The 22,936-nt window shown below is 42.3% G+C and overlaps 2 protein-coding genes across 9 annotated transcripts; one reads left to right on the top strand and one right to left on the bottom strand.

Annotated features, from left to right (window-relative positions):
- Positions 1 to 3,890: 3,890 nt before the first annotated feature.
- Positions 3,891 to 13,791, bottom strand: NIF3L1 (NGG1 interacting factor 3 like 1). Of its 3 annotated transcripts, none has more exons than XR_012080841.2 (7): positions 13,545 to 13,791; positions 11,495 to 11,938; positions 8,261 to 8,426; positions 7,134 to 7,260; positions 6,393 to 6,518; positions 5,186 to 5,269; positions 3,891 to 4,242 (listed from the first exon to the last, which is right to left on the bottom strand). XR_012080841.2 is itself a non-coding variant. In XM_020811737.3 (7 exons), the coding sequence occupies exons 2-7, from the start codon at positions 11,928 to 11,930 to the stop codon at positions 4,058 to 4,060; spliced, it is 1,137 nt and encodes a 378-aa protein (XP_020667396.3). In that variant the 5' UTR covers positions 11,931 to 11,938; positions 13,545 to 13,680; the 3' UTR covers positions 3,891 to 4,057. The 3 variants fall into 3 exon arrangements, 2 of the variants coding, with proteins under 2 accessions (XP_020667396.3, XP_020667398.3); XM_020811737.3 differs by having other exon boundaries at positions 6,393 to 6,531; positions 13,545 to 13,680; XM_020811739.3 differs by lacking the exon at positions 13,545 to 13,791 and adding an exon at positions 13,115 to 13,538 and having other exon boundaries at positions 6,393 to 6,531.
- Positions 13,529 to 22,488, top strand: PPIL3 (peptidylprolyl isomerase like 3). 6 transcript variants are annotated; one of them, XM_078379870.1, is made up of 8 exons: positions 13,529 to 13,665; positions 14,112 to 14,150; positions 14,533 to 14,547; positions 15,829 to 15,903; positions 16,894 to 16,987; positions 17,910 to 17,977; positions 19,328 to 19,446; positions 22,157 to 22,488. In XM_078379870.1, exons 2-8 carry the CDS (start codon positions 14,148 to 14,150, stop codon positions 22,281 to 22,283), a joined length of 501 nt encoding a protein of 166 aa, XP_078235996.1. In that variant the 5' UTR covers positions 13,529 to 13,665; positions 14,112 to 14,147; the 3' UTR covers positions 22,284 to 22,488. The 6 variants fall into 6 exon arrangements, with proteins under 6 accessions (XP_078235996.1, XP_072835089.1, XP_078235992.1 ...); XM_078379866.1 differs by having other exon boundaries at positions 13,599 to 13,738; XM_078379874.1 differs by lacking the exon at positions 13,529 to 13,665 and adding an exon at positions 13,865 to 13,972.
- The last annotated feature ends 448 nt before the right edge of the window (positions 22,489 to 22,936 follow it).

Raw genomic sequence — 22,936 nt, forward strand, 5'->3', positions numbered from 1 at the left:
GCAGTGTGGTTGAATTTCAAACATGTTTTAGTAAATGCTGCCATCGTTTGCCAATACATAAAAACAGCATGTTTCTTTTTAAAAGGAGGCTTTCTTAAATGAAAAAGCAAAGAAGTCTACATTCCTAGCTTACCTATCCTTAGTGGCAGCACTGTCAGGGGTGTCATGAAAGAGCAGCAAATTCTCCTAATTAATCCACTTGCTGTGTCAATGTATTCTTCTGTACAGAGGCCGTCTTGCTTTTGTGGTTTCAATGTTAGGCGTGGCCCTATGTTTATAGAAGTTCCTTTCCGCCACCCATCTTTGGACTTCATGCAACATCATCCGTGTCGGTTTTAAACAAGATAATAATTGTGTGCCATCAAGTTGATTCTGTCTCGCGGCAAGCCTTTTTTCAGGGTTTTCCAGGCAAAGAGTACTCAGAAATGGTTTCCCACTCCCTTCTTCTGGGGGCGCCCTGGGACCTGTGCAGCTTGCCCAAGGCTTACACAGGCTGGCTCTTCTCCTGGGAATTGAATTTCCAACCTGTAGCTCCCCAGCTAGATACCTAAACCACCAAGCTATCTAGCTAGCTTTTTAAAAAGGTGGCGACGGTTTTTTAATTTCAGTCTCTGTTTTATTAATTGCTATGGAGTTTTAGTGCATTAATCTGGTATTTTCATTTAATGCTGTGAAGTCTTTCTTACCCTTTTTCTTGGAGCAATTCACATAAAACCGGCAAAAGACAATCATTGTCAGCAGACTCATGATCCAAGAAGGTGCCAAGGGAAAAGAGGATGGAGGATTAAATAGCAGAATGGATTTTCTGTAGGACTCTTTGAATTGCCCTTCTTATCTCTCCATCTTCCTCTGCTAGAGCCTGCTGGTGATGATGGCAGAGGAGGATACCTGATAGCAGATTTCAAAGTGTTTTGTGTCTCTGGACAACAATCGGGTGAGTCCCAACTAAAATAGATCCAGCTGTTGAAGCTGTTATATAAGCTGAAACTTATATAAATCCCATTGATTTAACAAGGTTTTCTCTAGCTAGGGCCACCAGATGGATTCAGATGCATTCATAATACAGAATTGTCCCAGAATTTAATGGCAGATGATTGTGCCAGTTCTGCTTATTAAGACGAGTTAAAATGCAGGCTGAAAACATCACTGGGTGCGTGTTTTCAAACTCCACCCTAGGTAGCAATAGTCTGGGTGGCCCATGGTCTCCCGCAGGCACCGTAGCTCCCTGTGCCATCTACTCCCTCTTGCCTTCCTCTCCTACTGTTTCTCGACTCATGGCTGAGGGACATCACTATCATTCCGCGTGTCATTGTCTAAATCGGCACTGGCTTCTCGGTGCCGTCGGTGCTGCTTTACAGAAAGCAGAGCATCCACTGTGTAAAAGTAGGATGTTGATGGCTGGGGCATTCTGGAAGTTGCCATTTCCCATTCCTGGTGCTCTGCCCACTGGTTATTACATGTTGATCTCCATGGGATATGAGGTTATATCACCACAGTGTTTAGATTGGTTCTAATCTGGGTTCAGGTGTGGTCTGGGGGGTTGGTACACATACTGATGGATGTCCGGCATGGATAGATGGATAGATACTTCTGTATTCTTGTTGGGTCTGTTGGATTTCTTTCTCAGAGGTATTGAATAACTATTGTTCATGACATCCTTCTTGGCTGTTTGACTCCAACATACCTCAGGGATTCCATTTTGTAGTCATTCTTCTCCTATTTGGGGAACCATTTCCAGATGATGGTTCTGATGCGTTGTTCTTTTGCCTCAGGGCTTCCAACATACGGGTTTCCTCAGGATTTAATATTGTCCCCTTGGCTTTTTAACATTTATACAGAACTGCTGGGAGAGGTCATACTGCATTTGGGGGTTGCGTCTCAGCAAAATACTGAGGATATCCAGTTATCTCTTTCTTAGCTGATCCGGGGGGGGGGGTGTGCTATGGAAATCCTGAACTGCTGTTTGGAAGGGGTGGAAGTGGGTGAACAAACTGAGGCTCAACCCAAACAAAACAGAGGTTTTGCTAGTAACCAGAAAATGCAGTTCAGGGCAACAGCCTTTCCAGATAGGGTTGTACTCTCAGGGCCCCCAGCTTCAGGTGCTCCTAGTCCCAGCACTTGGTGGGTCAAAATGGCTGCTGTGGCCAGGAGCACTTTACCTCAGCTTTCACTACAGCAACAGCAAAATTCTAAGGAAGGCCTATTTGGCCACAGAAATCCAATCCTTAATTCTTTCAGCTGAACTACTGTAATGTACTGTACTCAATGTGCAGGCACCCTTGAAACGTATTTAGAGTCTATCGCTAGTATAAAATGTGGCAGCACTGCTAGTCCTGACCCAATTGCGGTGTCATAATTTGTTTCCAAACTGAATCAGAGGTGTTGGAGCTGTTATCTGAAAGACTGCCTACTTCAGTAAACTGAGGACTCCATCTTTTGCCACCCACCATTGTAATACTTTCCATTTGGCCTTGTTTCCCCCTCCCCCAAGTGTGCTAATAATCTTCACCTTTTATAATATGGCGATTGCCATCTTTCTAGGTCCTTCTATTCCCATCCGCAGCAGAAACCCAGTTTGATGGCTCCCAGTCTCATAATTTGGCCTTGGGATGTGGGGTCAGTTGTCCATCTCTGTCAACCCAGCACAGGTATCCTTTTGTTCACAGAGATGGAAAAGTGACTTCCTGTTCCTGAGGTGACACCTAATACTGCCAACACACCAGGCTAAAACCAATAAAGACTAATTCTTTGCCAGCTGCATAATTGATCTTGCAACTATATATCTACTCTATATCCTTAAGCTTTCACATCTAACAAGGATGACTTGTAGACTTCTTTGTCTGCCTGTCTCCTTCCAGCTGAAGCACTCCAAATCTCACTCATTCATGATGTTTTAGCAATCCAATCAAGCGATTTCTCCTCACTTTTCTAGGTGCTGGGAATCAGTTCTTCAGTGGGGATCATATTCCACATCCCATCACCCTGAGAGTCCAGACTGATGGGTACACAAGACATACCTTTCTCTGTAGCCTAAATAATGCAACTCCCCATCAGAGCAAATCAGGCTGGACCTATTACTGATTGGGTTTTTTTGTTAGGCAATCAGGCCTTTGGCTTTAAAAATGGTTTTTAGTCTGCCTGTCTTTAAAGAACAGTCGTTCAAAAGTAGCTCACTACATTAACCCGCTAGTAAACTCTTGCTTGTTATCCAAATTCCTCAGTATGTAAATCGTGTCTCTCTACAGTAAATCAGTGTCCAAATACTCCTATAACAAGGTCTAGAAGGATACCAACTGACTCAATACATAGAGTGACCATTTCTGGCTTCTGCTTGCATTCTGCCAGAGCAGCATCCTCTTCAGTGACACCATAAAAAGATGCCAGGTCCTCAGTGCCTCTTTGGGGCCCTCGTGGGTGATCAGGAAGCCAGCATCCTGATTGCCACAGTTCCTGGTGTGGACAGCTTTTTTTGTCACAGGGATAAATCTAGCACTACAGAGGAAGAATTGCTGTTGTGAAACCTAATGCTTGCTGTCTGAGCTGCTAGAGATGTTCAGGACTTCCAGATATTAAAGTCACTTTCTCTTGAAACTACTCAGATCTCTCCAGGAATACTGGCTGTTTTTTGCACTGGTCAGTACAGTGGATTAAATGTTGGACTGATGGTTCAAATATGTCCTCTTCCTGGGCACACCGCTTTCACTCAGACCAGCCTACTGTCCTAAAATGGCTGTAATAGGAAAACATAACTTGGTGGATACTCCTGAAAAACACAAACCTGGAAAGAAAAATTAAATATTCAGTCGTTCAGGATGTAGTGAAATAAAGACACCTAAATATTTAAATTGTTCTCTAGGCTGTGATAAAGAAAAATATGTTTTAAAAACCAGTTTGTTAAGCAGCTATTTATTTATGTCCAGACAGACTGTTATCAACATTTCAAAATTCAAAATAGACTCTTTTAGCTCTTTCTTTTGCCAATATGAGAGCTTCCATATTAAATCCTGCAAGGAGGCACTTTAATGTTCTGGCCTTTACACAGTGGCTTTGTTTTCTCCTAGACCACTTGAAGGGGGTCTTTGTCTCTCTCAGAAATGATGACTTGGACTTTGTTTTCAAGGTGCGCAGCCAGGGTTTGTTGCAGCTCCAACAGAAAGCCCCGTTCGGTGTTACTGTGCTCGCACAAAATCACCGTGATCCCTTTCGAAACAGCATCCAGTACATCGTGATGGGACATCTCTCCTGTAAAAGCAATCAAGAGACCTGTGACTCAAGACGGGGACAGAGCCCTGATCATTCCTTAAAAGTCCCTGGAGAACGCGTGTTGGTCTTTCCTTGCAGTGTTAAGCTCCTCTAAGTTGCTTTTATGGCCAAAGAGCAGAGAAGAATTTTTGAAATAAATAACTGCTGTAGCTGCACGACTGTGTATCACAGAGAGGAGGTTCTGGGCTAGGCCAGACAACAGCAGTGCCAGGATAGAGGAGTCCTCGTGGAAACAACAGATATAGGCACAAGGGGGGGGGGTGCCCCAAAGAACAAGAGGACTGGGCTGGGCTTCCACGCCCCCAACTTGGCCTCTTTCTCTGTTCCATGCAAAGTTCTTGCATATCACCTCTCATCTTTGCCTGTCAAACTTGAGCCCTAGTCAGTTATCACTTACTTTTGTACCCTCAGAAACACTTTGAGCTGATCCCCGAGCCCCTTTCCTTCCCATCTTGTTGTCTTCACACACAGAGACCAACACACCTACAGAGGAAAGGCTCCTGCATAGAACCAGGAACTCTGGAGTGTCAGGTTCTTGCTGGTTTGGAGAGCCCACCCATGTGCAGGAACCTTTCCTTTGCAGTCACGTCACTTTCCATGTGGAGGATGGGGGGGCAGCCCCCTCTTTTCCACAATGATTGGACAAAGCTCTTCTTTCACCTGCAAATGATCAAGGGGGGTTCTGTTTGTTTTACTTACTGCTCTTTTTTATTTGAAAAAGAACAGCTGTAAAAGAAGGATAAAAAAACAAAACAAATGTGGAATTTTATTCAGTTCAGACTAGACAGTGATTGGGTAATTGCATACAGCAATACACCTATCCTGTCGGTTTCAGTTTTGTTATATTTACATTTTCCCCTTCTAGATTCCAGAATAACAAAATATATTTTATTCAGAGCTTTCACACATGAATGGACCTTACCTGTGAGATAGAGATCACTTTCTGTACCTCGCAGAACGGTACTTCCTGATCCAGCACAAAGAGCAACAACTTTCACCTGAGACTCTACAAAAGAGTAATATATCTATTTTTAATGCTATGCATCTTCCCATTTGTGCCCAACATAGGTGCCCCCTGATGTTAGTAAACTACAGTCCATTGTACTGGCTGTGCTAGTGTGCAGGTTCTGGGAATTGACATTCCAAAAAAAATAATAATAATAACCCAAAGTTAATGGGAACACCTATGCACATTTCCACTTAAACTAAAAAATAAAATAAAAATCCTGTCTTATTTAGTATGCCTTTGTTTGGGTTTGCTCCAGCTTTGGAGTCATATGGTTTTTAAACAGAAGAGGCTGGTTATTGGATTAAAACGTTTTGAAATATTTCCAGCTGGTTCAACAATTTCTGTTCTAGTTCTCAACTAGTTTCATTCATTTCACTTCAGGATCTGATTAAAAAGATGTATTCAAATTGTAGGCTGCAATCCCTAATCTACAGAATAGATCCCTCAGAACTACCTCTGAGTAAGTCCTCCCAGACATGCACTGGAATACTTTATTTATTTATTTATTTATTTATTTATTTATTTATTTACTTACTTACTTACTTACTTACTTACTTACTTACTTACTTACTTACTTACTTACTTACTGCCAATTAATGCCGAAGCACTATTCTGGCCGGGTTACAGACAGTTAAAACAAACCACACAACACTAAATACAGCATAAATAGCAAAAACATAGTCAAAAACCTTAAACAATGGTGCAACTAATTTTCAAAGAGAGGCAAGACTGGAGGCAAGACATTCAATTGGGGTTGAGGTGAAATGCGTCCCTCAATAGTACTGTTTTAAACTGCCTCCTAAATGAGTACAGGGAGGGGGCTAAGGAGCTGAGTTCATAACGTTGGTGCCACCACCAAGAAGGCCCTACCTCTAGCAGATGACTTTCAGGCCTCTCTTGGGAGTGTGGCCTGAGAAGATCTGGTGGGTCAGGTAGATGACACTTGGGAAAGACCCTCTGACAGGACTTTATATGTGAGCATCAAAACCTTGAACCTGATTCCCAAACAAACCACTTCGAAATTTGATGTACCTTATCCTGGACCTTTGAGGCAGTGGATGGGCACAGGTTAGCAGCCATATCGCTTTTGAATCATAAGATAGTTAATTAATTACTATACCCAGTGACTTTCCAGCTCCAAGAGCTAGGCGAACATGAGGCAGTCTTAAGTGGCTCTTCACTTGTTCAACCAAGACAGATATTGAGATGGGTTCCTTCAGCGTGCATAAGCGTCCCATGCCAGTATCTGAAATAAGAGGCTGAGAAGAAATGAAAGGTTTTGGGCACCCTTAAATATCCTTTTCACTTAGCAAGCAATGGAGTTTCAAATCCCTGTTCTATAAACATACACTTCACAAATACCCTGCATAAGATAGCAGTGGTTCCCAACCTTGGATAACCCAGGTGTTCTTGGACTGTATCTCCCAGAAACCCCAGTCAGCACAGCTGGTGCTGAAGGGTTCTGGGAATGGCTGTCCAAGACCACCTGGGCTACTCAAGGTTAGGAACCACTGCTCTAAAGGGTTATCCAATGCATTAGTCATTGTTTCCAGCAAGTGATTGCAATCGTTTTCTCTGTTTCAAAAGCAGATCTACGAATTGTGCTAAGAACTATTCCGTTTGGCTGCCAATTATTTGTACATTCAATCAGAAGCAAGCTCCACTCTATTCAGCAGGTCCTAATCACTGTGTACTTCAGCTGGACAGGGAGCACCTCCTGGGAGGTCCATTCGTTCCACCTTCATCCTCAGAGGTAAGTCCTCTACCACCATACCACCACCTTTTCAGCCTCCTGGCCAAGCCCTTTCTCAAACATGGCTTGTGCTGAAGATACGTCTCTCTATACATGGATGTGGCTTACCTTCTCTAATGGTATGATTTCAGTCCTTTGGCAGAGAAGGCTGTTCTCTGAAAGCAAGGCCACCACTTGCAACATGGCTTGCTGGGTACAGTTCAAGCTGACTCGTGTCTGCTCTTCACCGTCAACTCTTGGAAAAAGCAAAGTGGAGGTTTTTCAGTTAAAATGCCTGCTAGGCCCTATTAATCATCCTTATGTTGACTAATATTTAAATGTTAATTCTAGACTTCTCTCTTGAAGGGAAACCCCTGATGGCATTGCTGTTACACCATCTCACTGTTTTATGTCATACACTTTCTGCGCCTAGCCACCCCGCTCAAGTTGGTAGGCTCTCAAATCTAATAAAGGCTGTGACACATGTCTTCCCAGCTCTGGGCTGCATCAGATGCAGGACCAGAACACATGGGGCAGCCCCCCCTCCCGCTGTGTGGGAGATCCCATGCCTTGCATGTCAAAGGTTACAGGGCTTAACCCCAGTTTTTCCCATTTAAAATACTAGGGAGCCACTGATGGGAAAGACCTCTCTGCCTAGGGAGCTGCTGTCAGTCAAAACAAAGGACACTGGGCCAGATGGATAAATTGTTTTGACCGGATGTGAGGCTGTTTTCTGTATTCCCCAGCTGCACCCCTCCATATAGAAGGGACAGATCAGACCCACTATCCTGTTAAAAGAGAAGATGAGCAACCCCACTGACTTGGTCAGGCTAGAAGCAAGACCTAAGAAATGCTTGGTTCTATAGACTTTACCAGCTTAGAAAGGCCAGTGTACAAAACCCAGACACCAAATGATTTATTTGGTATAAGCTTTCTTAGGAAACAAATCATACTTCAGCAGATATATATCTGGAGTGAAGGAAATCACTTTTTTTGTTTTTGACTAATACAATGTCAAATCCCTTTTTCTTACAAGACACAGTAAACCTAGCTGATCAGAAATGTCTCTGAATAAGATCAAGCTAGTCAAGTTATGCTGGTTTTGCATGTGATTCAGCCCTCTGTTATTTTTTTCACGCATCTTTGCTACTAAATCAGGACTCGGAGAAATGTTTCTTTACAAGACCTTGATGGCTTCCGGCAACCTGACATTGTTCACCAAAGAGATACGAGCCTTGGATTGCTTTCGCCAATACCTAGCAGAGACAGTGGTGACGAGCGAAACCTCTGACAACGCACACACCCTGGACAAAACTGTTTCCAAGTTTTCACCAGGGCAAGCACTGAATTCAACCCGGTAGGACCCTCCTGTAGGGTAAGTCAAAGCCACCGCAGGCTGGATAGGAACGGAGGTGCAGGCTCCTTGGGGAAAAGAAAGCAAAATGCCCAATTATTTATACAGCACAACAGGCAAAGCTGAACCTACCCAGAAACCAAACCACACACCTTAAAGTAAACAATGTCCCATTTTAGCCGCTATTATAAATTTTAATCTACAGACTGTTCAAGTTCCATGCCAGCTTATTGGGATTATCCCTACCATACGTAAACGTATGAAGTGGTATATGCAAACTGCCGGATAGCTCAGGGGTTTAGGTCTCTGGCTCTAGAGCCGGAGATTGGGAATTTGATTCCCCCCATCTGTGCCTTCTTGACAGGGGCTGGACTTGATGATCCATAGGGACCCTTCCAGCTCTGCAGTTCTAAGCTGAGGATGATGAAACAGTGAGCACGCGTACCTTCCAAGGCAATGAGTTACAACCCTATAAATGAGAGTTGGAGAATGTGTGGCTTTCCAGACGTTGTCAGACTGCAGCCCTTCCATGCCTTGCCCTCTGGCGATGCTAGCCAGATCTGAGGGGAGTTGTTGCCAAGCAATATTTTTTGGGGGGGAACCCCAACATTCCTTACCCCTGCATTAACATATACCCCCAAACATTATTAAGCAGCTTGTGAAGGGAAGATAGCTCTTTCTCCTCTCGTAGTAATCTGCTGCATCTTTTAGGGTGGGCACAACAGAGCAGTACCTCTCCTCAGATGGGCTATTTGGACATAACAGAGACAGGTTATTCCTCCCCTTCCTTGCCCAATCCGCTCTCTTGCCTACATGGATGTCTGCCTCCTATGGCTACAAGGTTAGGACTTAAGTACTGTATAAGGTTCAATTAATACAATTTAAAGAGGTTTGTAAACAAAGCCTCACGTGCCAAAGATAAAGGTTCTTACTAGCTGCCTCAACTGCATACTTTAATTAACAAAATGTGCAAAGAGTTTTGAACAAGAGGGAGTAACCAGAGCAGCGATTTTCCCCCCAACCCCTTCACTCCCTGCACATTTTGCAAGACAGCAACATTGGTAAGGTATAAACCAGATTGTGGTCAGAGATACTGTCTGTTCACAGGCAGCAGCATGACAGCCTGTGAATGGTATGACTGGGATACTTTTTTAAGCATCGCTCACTGTCGTGATTCTGTAATGCAAAGAAACACAAAGCAATTCCCAGGTAACTCTTGCTTGCAGGAATAAGGTAAAATGCGTTCATGTTTCAGATTTGTGAATCCAGAATGAATGGCAATGAAGTGGACCTGGCACTTCAGCTGTTTGCAATGTTTTGTTAATGCACATGGTTAAGAATCAGGACCAGCTAAGATAGGCCCCTTCCCACATTGGCTGTACGGTGGAGCATGAGATGTTCCTGAGGATGTACTGTTAACACATACAGCCCATCCACATGGACAGGGTACTCTACAGTCAGTGCAGATCTAACATAGACATGACACTCCAGCCTCTTCCCTGTAGTCAAGATCTTGGGGAGGGGATCACGTGATCCCTTCTCGAAGCTCTTCCATTTTCTAGCATTAACTTTCTCTGCCCCTAACCATGACTTTGATTTACCTCCTGCACTAACCTCAGTTGCAGTTAACACTGAACAGGGATTACCCCCCTTTAATCAAATCTGGAAAGAGTCTGACAAGATCAACACAGAGTACTGACCACAGTTAAGAGACAACTCAGCCATAACTCACCATGATTAAGAGACAAATGTTTTGCACAGAGCAGGAGAGCATGCAGTCCACTCCTATAATCTCAATTATTGCATAAGAATTTAAATATTTATTTTCTTACATTCTTACCCTGCCTGTCTAGTGGTCAGTACTCTGAGTAGCTCTGGTCATGTTTTGAAACCATGAAATCTATATTCTGCTCATTACTTTTCTAAATACCCAGGAGGCAATCTGGCTTCTTCTGATATTGCCATCTGTTTGCAAACCATCATTTGAGATACTCAAGCCTGCTGCCCCTGCAGTGCTATTCAACGGTAAAGACAGCAGGACTCATAAATATTAGGACAACTGCTAGGATCAAAAAATCTTTAAAGCACAAAGAGAGGTTCTGGTTGATCTTGCCTTGTACTAATTTGTGATTCTTTGACACTTGTTTTGCATATACAGTGGTGCCTCGCTTAACGAGTGCCTCGTTTAGCGATTAATTCGCATAACGATGGTTTTTTAAAGAAAATAATATGCACCGTTTAACGATGTTTCCTATGGGTGAATTTCGCTTAGCGAAGTTTGGGACCATGCTTCGCATAGCGAATGCGTTTTTAGGTCCCCTGCTTCACTTAGCGATGTTTGTTTTTTCATTTTAAAAAGTGTCTTAAAATGGTCAAAACGGTTCTAAATGCTTGGATTAGTTAGAGCACCTTCTAAAATGGGTGCAAACTTAATTTGGCTTTGATCTGACTTTTCGTTAATTTTTGCTGAATTTTTTTCTCCCCCATAGGAAACAATGGAGCTGTCAAAATTTGACAGCTCCATTGTTTCCTATGGGGGAGAAAAAAATTCACAAAAATTTAACAAAAAGTCAGCAACTGTTTTAAATGCTTGGGTTCGTTAGAGGACCTTCTAAATCGTGTGCAAACTAAGTTTGGCTTTGTTCTGAGTCTTCGTTAATTTTTTGTGAATTTTTTCCTCCCCCATAGGAAACAATGGAGCTGTCAACTTTTGACAGCTGTCAAAAGTTGGTGGGGGAGAAAAAAAATCAGCAAAAATTAATGAAAAGTCAGATCAAAGCCAAATTAAGTTTGCACCCGTTTTAGAAGGTGCAGAAACTATTCCAAGCATTTAAAACCGTTTTTGACCCTTTTATGGCACACTTAAATTTGCAAAAATTGACTTCGCTAAACCATTGAAATGCATTGAATAGGCTTCCAATGGAGGAAACATTGTATCGCTTAACGATGTTTCCTATGGGTTTTTTTTGCTTAAGGACGGCAATCCGTTCCTATTGGAACGGATTAACCGGTTTTCAATGCATTCCTATGGGAAATGGCGTTTCGCATAACGATGTTTTCACATAGCGATTTTTTGGGGAACGAATTAACATCGTTAAGCGAGGCGCCACTGTATTTAATAAGAAGAATGTCTCACCAAGCCCTTTGGCAAGCCAGTTATTGACTCCGTGGGGTACAGCGTCGTAGGCTGTATGAGGAGAATAAATACCAACTCGGTTCTCCAGAGCCCGGATCACCAGACGCTCTTTCCATGTCTTCCATGTTATGCGTTTCAATGGCTGGAAAATAGGTGGGTGGTAAGAAAGGATGAGGTCGGCTTTCTTCTGCAGTGCTTCCTCCATCACCTCCTCTGTTAGGTCGTTGGTCAGAAAGAGCGTACTGACAGGGTGGGGAGGGCTGGGCTCAACCAGAAGCCCCACATTGTCCCAACTTTCAGCAAGAGAGAGCGAAGCAAAATCGTTTAGGGAAGAAACCAAAACTTTCAGATCCATGAAGGCTCGCAAAGGAAAATGAATCCAGGACTGTACTCGCAGAAAGTGTTGAGGAATCAGTTTCAGACAAGATGGTTGCATGCGGATTTCTAAAGAATTCAGAAGCAAGAAACAGAATTAGGAATATTAAAAAAGGAAAATAAAGTGTGAAAAGACTTCATCATCACACAGGTACACATATTATAAAAACTGAAAAGAATGACCCCCTCCTCAGTGCAATCCATTCTAAGATAGAAAAAGTTTATATGCAGATTTAAACAACAGTCAGCCACCTCCAGCACTTTTTTTTAAAAAAAACTTGCTTTAACTCCTTACTTAATAGAGTTCTGGGGAACTGAAAGCTTGCACAGAAAGATAAAGATATTGTGCTTAAGTGTTTTAGCATTTTCCTTTGATTTTTTTCTTTTGGGCAACCCTACCATTTGCTCTTTTCAACAAGTCTTATGACACTTCAAAAACGAACAAACGTAGTACGCCATGAGCCTTTGTGGATCCAGATCATTTCATCAGCTGCAACTCTACTTTTTGTTTACATATGGGTGCGTGTCTTATTTACAGTATTTAAATTTGTTCAATGCACACTCCACCTTCTCATCAATGAACTCAAGTCTGCTTGCATGGTTCTCCTCCACTTTATCTCCTAAACACCTCTGTAAAGTATATCAAGACAGTCCAAGATGGATTTCATGGCACAATAGAAATTTGAACCCAGGACTCCTAAACTGTAGTCCAATATTCCAGCCACTGCACCACATTAGCCCCTGGCCTGCAAATAAAATGCTCAAACAGAAGGTCCATGCTAGCCATACCTCTGTTTGGTCTCAACAAACCCACTATTAATTCCTACTGAAATTAAGAGGAATTTCTTAGCTTGGCTGAGAAGTCAGGGGATGCGAGTTTTTATCCCCACGGTGGCTCCAAGGAAGGGACCAACCAAGATCACCTGTCCTGGAGTATGTTGGGCTGGCAGAGGTGGTTACATACATGCCCTGCCACTTGCATGGCCAGGCCCAGCTGCACTGTTCCAAGATGCCACCAGAAAGAGGAACCGAAGACCACATCAGAGTAGACTGCACACCTAGAAAACTCTGGGAGGACTGCCACCAATTGGAAGCAACACAATCATCCATAATGGGGATGTGTGCATCCGTGTCAGAATAATATAGGGATTCTATGCACTGAGTCGATTCCAGCATATGGTGATTCAACCACCCACCACCCCCAAGGGGTTTCTACCCATATACATGGAATCAAGCATGGTTTACCCGTCTCTCCTTCTGGTGCCGCTCTGGGGTCTGTGACCGTGGGCGAAGCAGCGCAAGTTCACACCGTAAATATCTGAACCCCTTTCCCCCCCTCCCCGCGAGTCCACACATTTGTGCCTATATAAAACATAAATCGACCAGAGCGGGTCAATTTGCCGCCTTCCGTGCCTGTTCCGTTCGGGCATACAGATAGCTTTGCAACGTGAGAAGGATCTCGTCCCCCGAAGCCCCTTTCCAGAGCAGCCGTCGCTCCCTCCGCCTCCGCCGCCCGCCTCCTCCCCGGCAGCTTTTCCTCGCCATTCTATCCAACGGAGCAGCCACCATTTTGTTTTTGGGACACAAAGCGGACTCTCCCGGGCCCTTGGGCCGCCACAATCCTCGCCCTCCCGTAGGGCGCGTCAGACGGGCGTGCAGCGTTCACACTACTCACCAATGGCGCCCCAGCCCCGGACAACGCGCGGCGGCTTCTCCCCGCCCGCCTCCGGGAGTGGGACGAGGCTCGTTCCGACGACGCAACAGAACACGCGAGGAGGAGGAGGCGTGGAGAACAGGCACGCGTTGCGGGCAGCCGCAGGAGCTGGCCTGCGTGGTGGAAAGGAGGAGACGAAGGCCGCGGAGCGAGAGGTTGGGAGTTCGAGTCCCCAAGGGGGCCTCTTTGAAGGGTGGAACGGGATCATTTATAGGGTGCCTTCTCAGCTCTGCAGTTCTCGGATTATTATTATTATTATTGCAGTATGGGCTGCAGGTTATGTTAAAGCGTTTTAAGGTGACGCACGAATGTGTCGCTGCCTCATGTTGTAACTCTAGGTTAAGAAAAGTGCAACTTTGCTTCTCCCCATCCCAGCAGTTCCTCGTTAGGTATGGAACGAGAGAGAAGCGTGGGGAGTCTCGGCGCCACTCTTTTAGTCTGCGGATGGCCTTCTCCCCCCCCCCCCCCGGGCGTTTGGGTCTAGCTGACATTTCCAGGTGTTTCCAGCTGTTCTGTTGTTATTTACAGGAGGCCTGAAGAGGAGCGGATTTCCTGGCTGCAGAGATGGTGAGGCTGATTTCACTCTCTTCCTAAGTCCTTGCGAGGTTTTTTTTTAAAAAAGAAAAACAGGTAGCTGTCCTTTCATATTTATTATTTTGTGTTCATACATTATCTCAGAATAGTGAATCCATGAAAACAGACTAGTGGCATTGGTTAAAGTTCATGAAAACTAAAATTAGCCTTTGATGGAAGGCAGCTGATGCTGGAGTGTGTTTCTTGAGTTAAGAGTCAACAAAGTGTATCACACCAACATCTTTTGAGGGCAAAAGAAAGAATAAGGCCTTACAGTGTGTGTGTGTGTGTGTATTTATTTATTTATTCTTTATTTATTTATTGCTTTAAACTCCCCCCCCCCCTTTGGAACTGTCTCTACATTGAACATTGAGAGGAGAAGGAATATACAGTAAGTGCCTGCTGCAGGATGCATTTTTGTTGCTCTTTTGCTAAATGTCCTGAATTGAAAGGCCACCCAATATATTCTTGGCTGGGGGGAGATTCCATGTACTTATATGACACTTAGATATTTGTTAAAAATACTTACATATAAATGATACCTGGATCACAAGATTCTCTCTGTTCCACTGGATTTTGCAGAATATTTCAGATCTCAGAAAAAGGACTTTGCCATTTTTGATACATTCAGTGATACTCTTGAGTTTTCTTCTTAGATCTTATGAATATTCAATTCCATTCCTAGTTTTACTTTCTCCTTACCTCTCAGCAATGCCCCTACCATTAGGTAGACTGGGGCAGCTTCTTCATTTACTGTAGTTTCTATGGACGGAAAAGAGCAGATACGGATTAAATGGTTTTCAATGCATTCCTATGGGAAATGCAGATTCAACATAAGAAGTTTTCAACTTGAGAACCACCTTCCAATACGGATTAAGTTCTTAAGTAGAGACCCCACTGTACCAGATACAGTGGACCCTTGACTTACAGACGGCTTGATTTACAGACTTTTTGAGTTACAGACTTCTCTGGCCGCAAAATTTAGGTTTGACTTGCAGACTGAGATTTGACTTACAGACCAGAAAAAACCCAAAATGGAACAAAAACGGCCTGTTACGGGATTAATTGGTTTTCAATGCACTGTAGGTTAATGGAGACTTGACTTACAGACTTTTTGACTTGAGAACCGCCTTCCAATACGGATTAAGTTCTCAAGTCAAAACCCCACTGTACATAGGGGTGGGGGAACTTCCCCTGCTCTTGGAAGATACAGCTGGTCTTCCACCTCTGTAAACTGACCTGCTGCTCTCCAGGGTGGTGGAGGGATGAAGTCAAGGCAGCTTCTGCACACGGAATGGAGGAAGGTGCTATCTTGGCTTTTGCCTGAATAGCGAAATGTCTTGGGTCAGACTTGGCTGTATCTTAAATTATGATTTTTATATGAATCTTCATTTCTTGCAAAGGGAGTAGCATCTCAAGAAAATCTGCTTATTTGATGGGCAATATAAAACATTTACTTTCTAGTATTCTGAGCTCAATGGTTGAGCCATGTAAATCATTTAGGGTGGTGTAATCACTTTGTGTATGTTGATCTCATTCCTCTTATCAGTTCATCTTCAACTGTATGGATTTAATTGGGGATTCTTTTTAATGTGTTGGTGGAAAAACTAAAGTAATAATTCAATTAAATTGTCTGAATTAATAATTTATCTTATTCCACTCTAATCCACAGGCTGTGACATTGCACACCGATGTGGGAGATATTAAAATAGAGCTATTCTGTGAACGAACACCCAAGGCTTGTGAAGTATGTAATGGAACTATAAAACTGGCTGTTTGTAATGTAAACAAGTATCCGTGTTCTGCTGGTTTAGTGACTCCTGCTTGAAGCTGCTAGGTTGGGTGTTTTCATGATTCAATAGCCTTTATATCACAGTATACCGTAATTGACCCAATAACCAAAGCCTTTTAGATTTGTTAATCAAGGTTTGCAGCAAAATCAACATAATCTTGTGACATCTTAAAGATGAACGCATTTTAGTAGTATAAGAGTTTATAGACTCTATTCTGTCTCCGTCTCTGAAGTGCACCTGAAAATGCAATTGCAGAAGAGGTCTGGTCCATGAACGTTTATGCCAACAAAACAAAGGATGGACATGAATGGCTAAAGACCAAGAAATCGTAAAATGTAAAACACAAAATGTAAAAAGTTAGAATACTTTGTCATATAATGAGAAATGAAATGTACACATTGTCACTGCTGGTCATCCATGGTAAAGTAGTTCAGGAAGGAGAAAAATGTCTTGGGTGAAGCCCCTTGGAGATTGTTTGAGATGCAGCAGAACATGGCTGTTAGAACTGCTGCATCCAAAGTTAGAAGAGTCATGATGATGTCCAGTTTTCAAGCAGAGGGGAAGACAGAGAGTCAAAAGATATCATCATATTCATGAGGTCTTTATGCAGAGGTTTATCATTTATGGGCTTTAAAAAGTGTTATTTTTTCTGCTTTCCAGGTTGTCTTATTTTATCAGTTTATAATCTATTCTTTACTTGCTTTTTAAACATACTTTCTCAATCTTGTTTTCAATTTACTATTACTGAGCTTGGTTGCCTTTAAATGTCTGCTGTTTTCCCATGTACATGAGCCCTTAGGTTTTCTGTGGTTCACTGAACCTTAGTTGACTGTGATTTCCAGAAAAAGTTGTGTTCGCACTGGGCCTTGAAATGTGTGTCTCTCTCATAGATTGTGTATCATTGCTACGTTATTTCTTAACTAGCTTTCTTGTTCTTTCTGCAGAATTTTCTGGCTCTCTGTGCTAGCGACTACTACAGTGGCTGTATTTTTCACCGAAATATCAAAGGCTTTATGGTGCAGACAGGTGATCCAACAGGTACTTCATTTTGTTAAAAGTTTGCTTGTTTTATTAAAGTAATATGTATGTGACTTTTCAAAATTAGAAGTGTTTCCAAATCAAACTATTTTTATAAAAGCTCATACAGTATCTGAAGCAATAGAGCCATTAATATTATTGAAATAGCAATAAACTTAAACCTTTTTTCCTTAAAACCTGAATATAGTTAATAGTAGCATAATATGCATTCTAGTGCCTGCAGGTAAACGCAGATTACAAGGTATTCTACAAACAAATTTAAACAAAATCAGTCATAGTAAAAGCAGTTTTGATTCCAGTTTGAATTGAAATAAAGATCCCTTGAGGGACTGCTTGAAAGAAAATAGGAAGAACGTCAGATATATTTGTCTGGGGTAGGTAATTTTATATTTCCACTAGTCCAATTGCACCTGCTGATGACCTGTAAGGGACCTTGCTGAGGATGAGCAGGTTGGCCTAGGAGACCACCTGAACACCCATTCTGTTCTGTTATGAAAAACCAGTGAGTACCAGTTCAACAGAGAAATAGTTTTAAAAATAGATAATGTAATCTTCCAGTCTTGAAATATATTTCTCTTCCCTTGCAATATATTTCCATTGTTACAGGTAGCTGTCAAGGTTGCTCAAGTATTTTTCAACACAATTTTCAGCAAACCTTTTGCAGCTGCTTGTTAAATTTAAAGAAAAATATGTTTCTGAGTATAGGTATTTGTTAGTCCACTTTCTTCACCCTCAAGAAAGGGACTATTTTGCTTTCATGCTCATATAAGGATACCTTTCTGTTTGGCTGAGCCTTTGTCAGTTTGCTGAAAACATGTAGGAGTAGGTAGCTTTTTCTTCCGGACAAATGAGAGAGTGACCCAGTGTCTCAATTTGTCAAACTTTTCATTTCCCCTCTGCACCTCTTCTCCTGCTCTTTCAGGTTCTGGAAAAGGAGGAATTAGTATTTGGGGTAGAAAATTTGAAGATGAGTATAGTGAATACTTAAAGGTATGTTTTGTTCTTTCAATTTTTTCCCCATATTCTGTATTTTGTGAAGAAGCTGCTTTGAGCTTCGTGCAACTGTGCACTGCAGATCAGATCTTTTCTTTGTCTCTGGTAAAAGTGTCAGCACCCCCAGCATAGTGAGCAGAACAGTGGTTCCCCCGCTTGGGATTCCAGATGGAGGGCCAAAGTTCCCCACCTTCCTTAAGGTTAAGGTTATTCAAACATGGGCTGAAAGCTACTGGAGATGGCAAATCAGTGGCATAATACTAACCATGCTATCCATCACATGCTTGGTTGTGGTTTTGATTTTATTAAAAGCATTCAGTTTAGGGAGAACTTTGGTGTAAATATTATTTGCATAAATTAATCAGACTGACATAGTGGCTGCTTCCTGGCCACAAAATATGTGGTAGCATTAATCACTATTATCATTGTCATGTCTTTCTGCAAAGGTGTTGTGTTTAGGCCACTGTAAGGCAGAGGCACTGAAGAGCCATGTACACAGCCAAACTGGGCATTGTGCAGTCCGTTTGAACACTCCTCGTTGTCGTAGCAACCAGGAAATCTGCACACTGCAGTACTTAGCATTCTAAGTAAAACAAATAGAAATAAAAAGGTAAAAAAAAAAAAGAGAGAGAGAGAGAAATATGGTAGCACCTTAAAGACAAACTTTTGTATTTTTTAATGTGAACTTCTGCAGGCAAACCCACTTCATTGGACAAATACTTAGGTTTTTCATGTAGTGAAGTTTCTAAGGGGACATTTACTAAGCAGTTTCTTAGTGAAGCATGGGAATTGACATGAAAGAAGCAATGTTTGCTTCTGTAAATTAGGAAGCAAAAATATACTTTTTGCACTATGAGGGCAGGCCATAAGAATCTTGATAACTGGAAACACACAAATGCACACATGCTGGAGCACAGAGATAATCAGTAGCTCTATCCATGCAAAGGATTGTATTTTACAGCATCTAAAAGTCTTAACAGTTACAACAACAGATAAAAGTGAACAATTAGTGCTGCCTCTCAGGTCGGAAATAAAAGGGCAGGAAATTAAAAAAGAAAAATGTGGAGCTGCTTCCTTGCCCCTGAGCTGTCACCTTGGCCCGAGGACAGTTTGGAGTGGGGAGGTGGTGTTGCAGGGGTGGAGCATATCTTTTGAGGGGTCAAAGAGAACTATCCAATTTAAACATGAACCAGGCCTACATAATTATTGTTTTCTGGGATTTCTTACTATAAGGTGCGTCAATATAATTTGGTAAAAGAAGAATGTCACAAACCACAAAAAAGGGAAAATAACTTCCACCTACAAATGAGTGTGTGTTGCTCTGTTTTGTGTGTCTTTCTCTTTTAGCACAACGTCCGTGGAGTTGTTTCTATGGCAAATAATGGTCCAAATACAAATGGATCTCAGTTCTTCATCACCTATGGCAAACAGCCACATCTGGATATGAAATATACTGTATTTGGGAAGTAAGTTGTTGAACCTAACAATATAAATAATTGAAGGATGATATTCCAGAAGTTTGAAGAGGGCCTTCTTGTGCAGCCCACCTGCTTGGTTCAGGATAATTTGGAGCCGCTGTAAAACAGATCAGAAAAGTTGACATTTTTGAGGTGATGTGATACTCACATGATTAAGGAAATAATTGATTCCCAAATCTCGGAGGTGATATTAATTTAATGGAAAACAAGAAATTAAGAAAAGGTCAACTGTAGCTGAATTGAGACATTGCCATGAAATGTAATATGAAAATGCAGATAAAGTAGCAAATTAAAAAAAAATACACCTTTGTTCAAAGACCCATCTGGGTAAAGTGTGGCTTTCCAGATGTCACTAGATTGCAGCTCCTAGAATTCCTCATCATTGGCTATGGTTCCTAGGGCTTACCATAGTTACAGCCTAACAATGGAGGTAGTGGTGTCATAGTTGGTTGCTCCTGGTTTAAATGACAGAATTACCTTTCAGGGGAAAAAAATCTTACAGTAGTTTAGAGGGCCATATGATCTCACTGAACTACAGCCTAATTCTTCTGAAGTAAACCCCATTGGCTGAAATCCTGTTCACGCCTTCTGCATACCTTTTAAAGATGAATTGCCATACGTTCAGCAGTCTCCATTTCACACTGAATCGTGCAAATTGGCATAGAACAGCTAGTATCTATAGAGATTTCCTAACAGCAGTTTGCCTCTAAAAGCTATGCCTTTTGCGTAATTATGCAATAGGATTTTTACCACTGTACAGTGGTGCCTCGCATAACGAGCGCACCGTTTAACAATGAATCCGCATAGCGATCTATTGAATGGGAAAACATCGCATTGCGATGTTTTTAGAACAGCTGATCGGTGATTCCAAAATGGCTGCTGGGTGCCCAAAATGGCCGCCGCAAGCATTTTCGCGCGGTTTCCTCACTTACCGAGGTGGCGAAAATGGCAGCGCTATGGAGGATCTTCGTTGAACTGTGAGTTTTCACCCCATAGGAACTATGGGGTTTTTAGTTCCGTTTAGCGACGATTCTGGATAGTGACGATTAATCCGGAACGGATTAACGTCGCTATGCGGGGCACCACTGTATTAGAATTGCTCCCTAGTTAGTTTACAGTTGCAGCTCTAGCTGAGTTTTAGTTTAAGGCAGATGGACAAAGAAGGTTGTGGGGGACAAGCTGTTTAAAGCACCTGTTATTAAATAAGTTTTTTACTTCCTTTTTTCAATTTCCTGGTACATAAATGGAAACATCCTTGATTTCTGGTGATGTATTGTACCCGCTGCTCACGGTGGCAGGTTTTGGCTGGCATTCTGTATAGTGTACACTTATGAACTGCATAGGAGTAAGTGTACGATTTACAGCTGAATGTATGTGGATTGGTTTGCACTATGTGTTGTTTGTTCACAATGCTTCCGCACACGCATTCAAAACAGGGGTGACCAATTATTGTCAGTAGTGGGGAATTCTGGAAGTAGCAATGCAGCAAACACAAGAGGGCTCAGATTGTCCACTCATGGTTTAAAGCAACCATTCTCAACCTTGGGTAACCCAGGTATTCTTGGACTGCAACCCCCATAAACCCCTGCCAGCACAGATAGTGGTAAAGGCTTCTGGCAACTGCAGTCCAAGAACACCAGGGTTACCCAAGGTTGAGAATGGCTGGTTTAGGATGCATGTTACAATCTGTATAGCAAAAATAGAAATAAAATACAGTAATAGTTATAACTTAAAAACTCTTCTTCATAACCTGTGGCAAACAATTTATTGCTACACAGAAATAAAGTAATGGAAAATTGCAGTCCAGCATAGTTAGGCCTTCTTACACTAACTTAAGCCAATGTTTAGGTAGAGGTAAAGGTTCCCCTTGACATTTAGTCCAGTCATTTCTGACTCTCGGGCATGGTGCTCACCCCCGTCTCCAAGCCATAGAGCCAGTGTTTGTCTGTAGAGTTTCCATGGTCACGTGGCCAGCGCGATTAGACACGGAACGCCGTTACCTTCCCACCAAGGTGTTACCTATTTATCTACTTGCATTTTTACATACTTTCAAACTGCTAGGTTGGCAGGAGCTGGGACAAGCAACGGGAGCTCACTCCGTCGCGTGGATTCGATCTTACGACTGCTCGTCTTCTGACTTTGCAGCACAGAGGCTTCTGTGGTTTAACCCGCAGAGCCACCACATCCCTTAAGCGAATATTTAAGTGTTTCTAATTCTGCTTTCAGTTATGCTTATTATTCTTAATACCTGCTAACCAAAAGTTAAATTTACAAGCTTTTCCCTTTATCTGAGTTGTTCTCGGAGTATTTACAGATGTAATAATCAAAGGACACCTAAACATTTTAATCAACAGCCTCATGCAGTCTGTGCATTCGGTTGGGAGAAAATTCCACTGAAATTTATTAACTTCCAATGAAAATATTTAATGTTGCAACTGTCCTGTAGCATACAAAACTGGCGGGGAGTCTGTGACTCTCTTTCTGTCAGCCCCAGCCAGCATGGGCAGTGTTTAGGAGTGAGGGGAGCTGTCATCCAACATTATCGGAGGTGTCCCCTCTTCCTGATGCCACTGGTCCATAGAGGGAATCAGGTGCATAAGACTCTTTGTTCCTTCTAGGTAGCTAAACATTTGAAATATAAAATGTGTATCTTTCTGTGCAAAAAGATTTTTGTAACTGTTTATCATTTCCTACACAGGGTAATTGATGGTCTGGATACCCTGGATGAACTGGAGAAATTGCCAGTGAATGAAAAGACATTCCGTCCCCTTAGTGATGTCCATATTAAAGATGTCACAATCCATGCTAATCCCTTTGCTCAATAGCTGCAGTATTTCTGAAACTGATTTCTGAAGGACTTTCCGTGGGGCTTCAAAAGACAGATGGATTCCTGCATGTATTTCTATAATGAAGGACTTCTGAGATTTTCTAATTCACACACACTGTGGAGAGAAAGCCAGTTTTTTGATGTCTCTAGTTTTTTAAGTGCTTATTTTTAATAAAAAATTGATATAAATGTTTTTTAAAAAATATCTTTTTCTGGCTGGAAATTCTTTTGTTTTGATATAATAGTTGCTTTTCTGAAATACACTGACGTATTCTCAAACTATGGCTTATCAAGTATGAGCAGCATGCTGGTATGTGCCATGTGACTAGCCACATATTCGGCAGGAATAACTATACATGTTGCTGTTCTGGCTGGTTTCCTTTCCATCAAGTCATAGGAAAGACTGCTGTACTGTTTTTTCTGCTCTGCCTTTTGTGAAGTGTGTGTGGATACTCCCAGAGTGAAAGTGTTCAAACAACATAATAAAGGCACACCATGTAAGTGATTAGACAATATGTGTCAGCATACTGTTTCTATATGATAAACCAGCATCCCTGTGATGGCTTGGCTTCTGGTTGTATTAGAAGGCAACCCTCATGTGTCAATTGTCACCTTTTCCAGTCTGGGATCTGGTTGAACAGGTGGTACAAC

Source organism: Pogona vitticeps, chromosome 1, assembly GCF_051106095.1.
Source record: "Pogona vitticeps strain Pit_001003342236 chromosome 1, PviZW2.1, whole genome shotgun sequence".
NCBI lineage: Eukaryota > Metazoa > Chordata > Lepidosauria > Squamata > Agamidae > Pogona > Pogona vitticeps.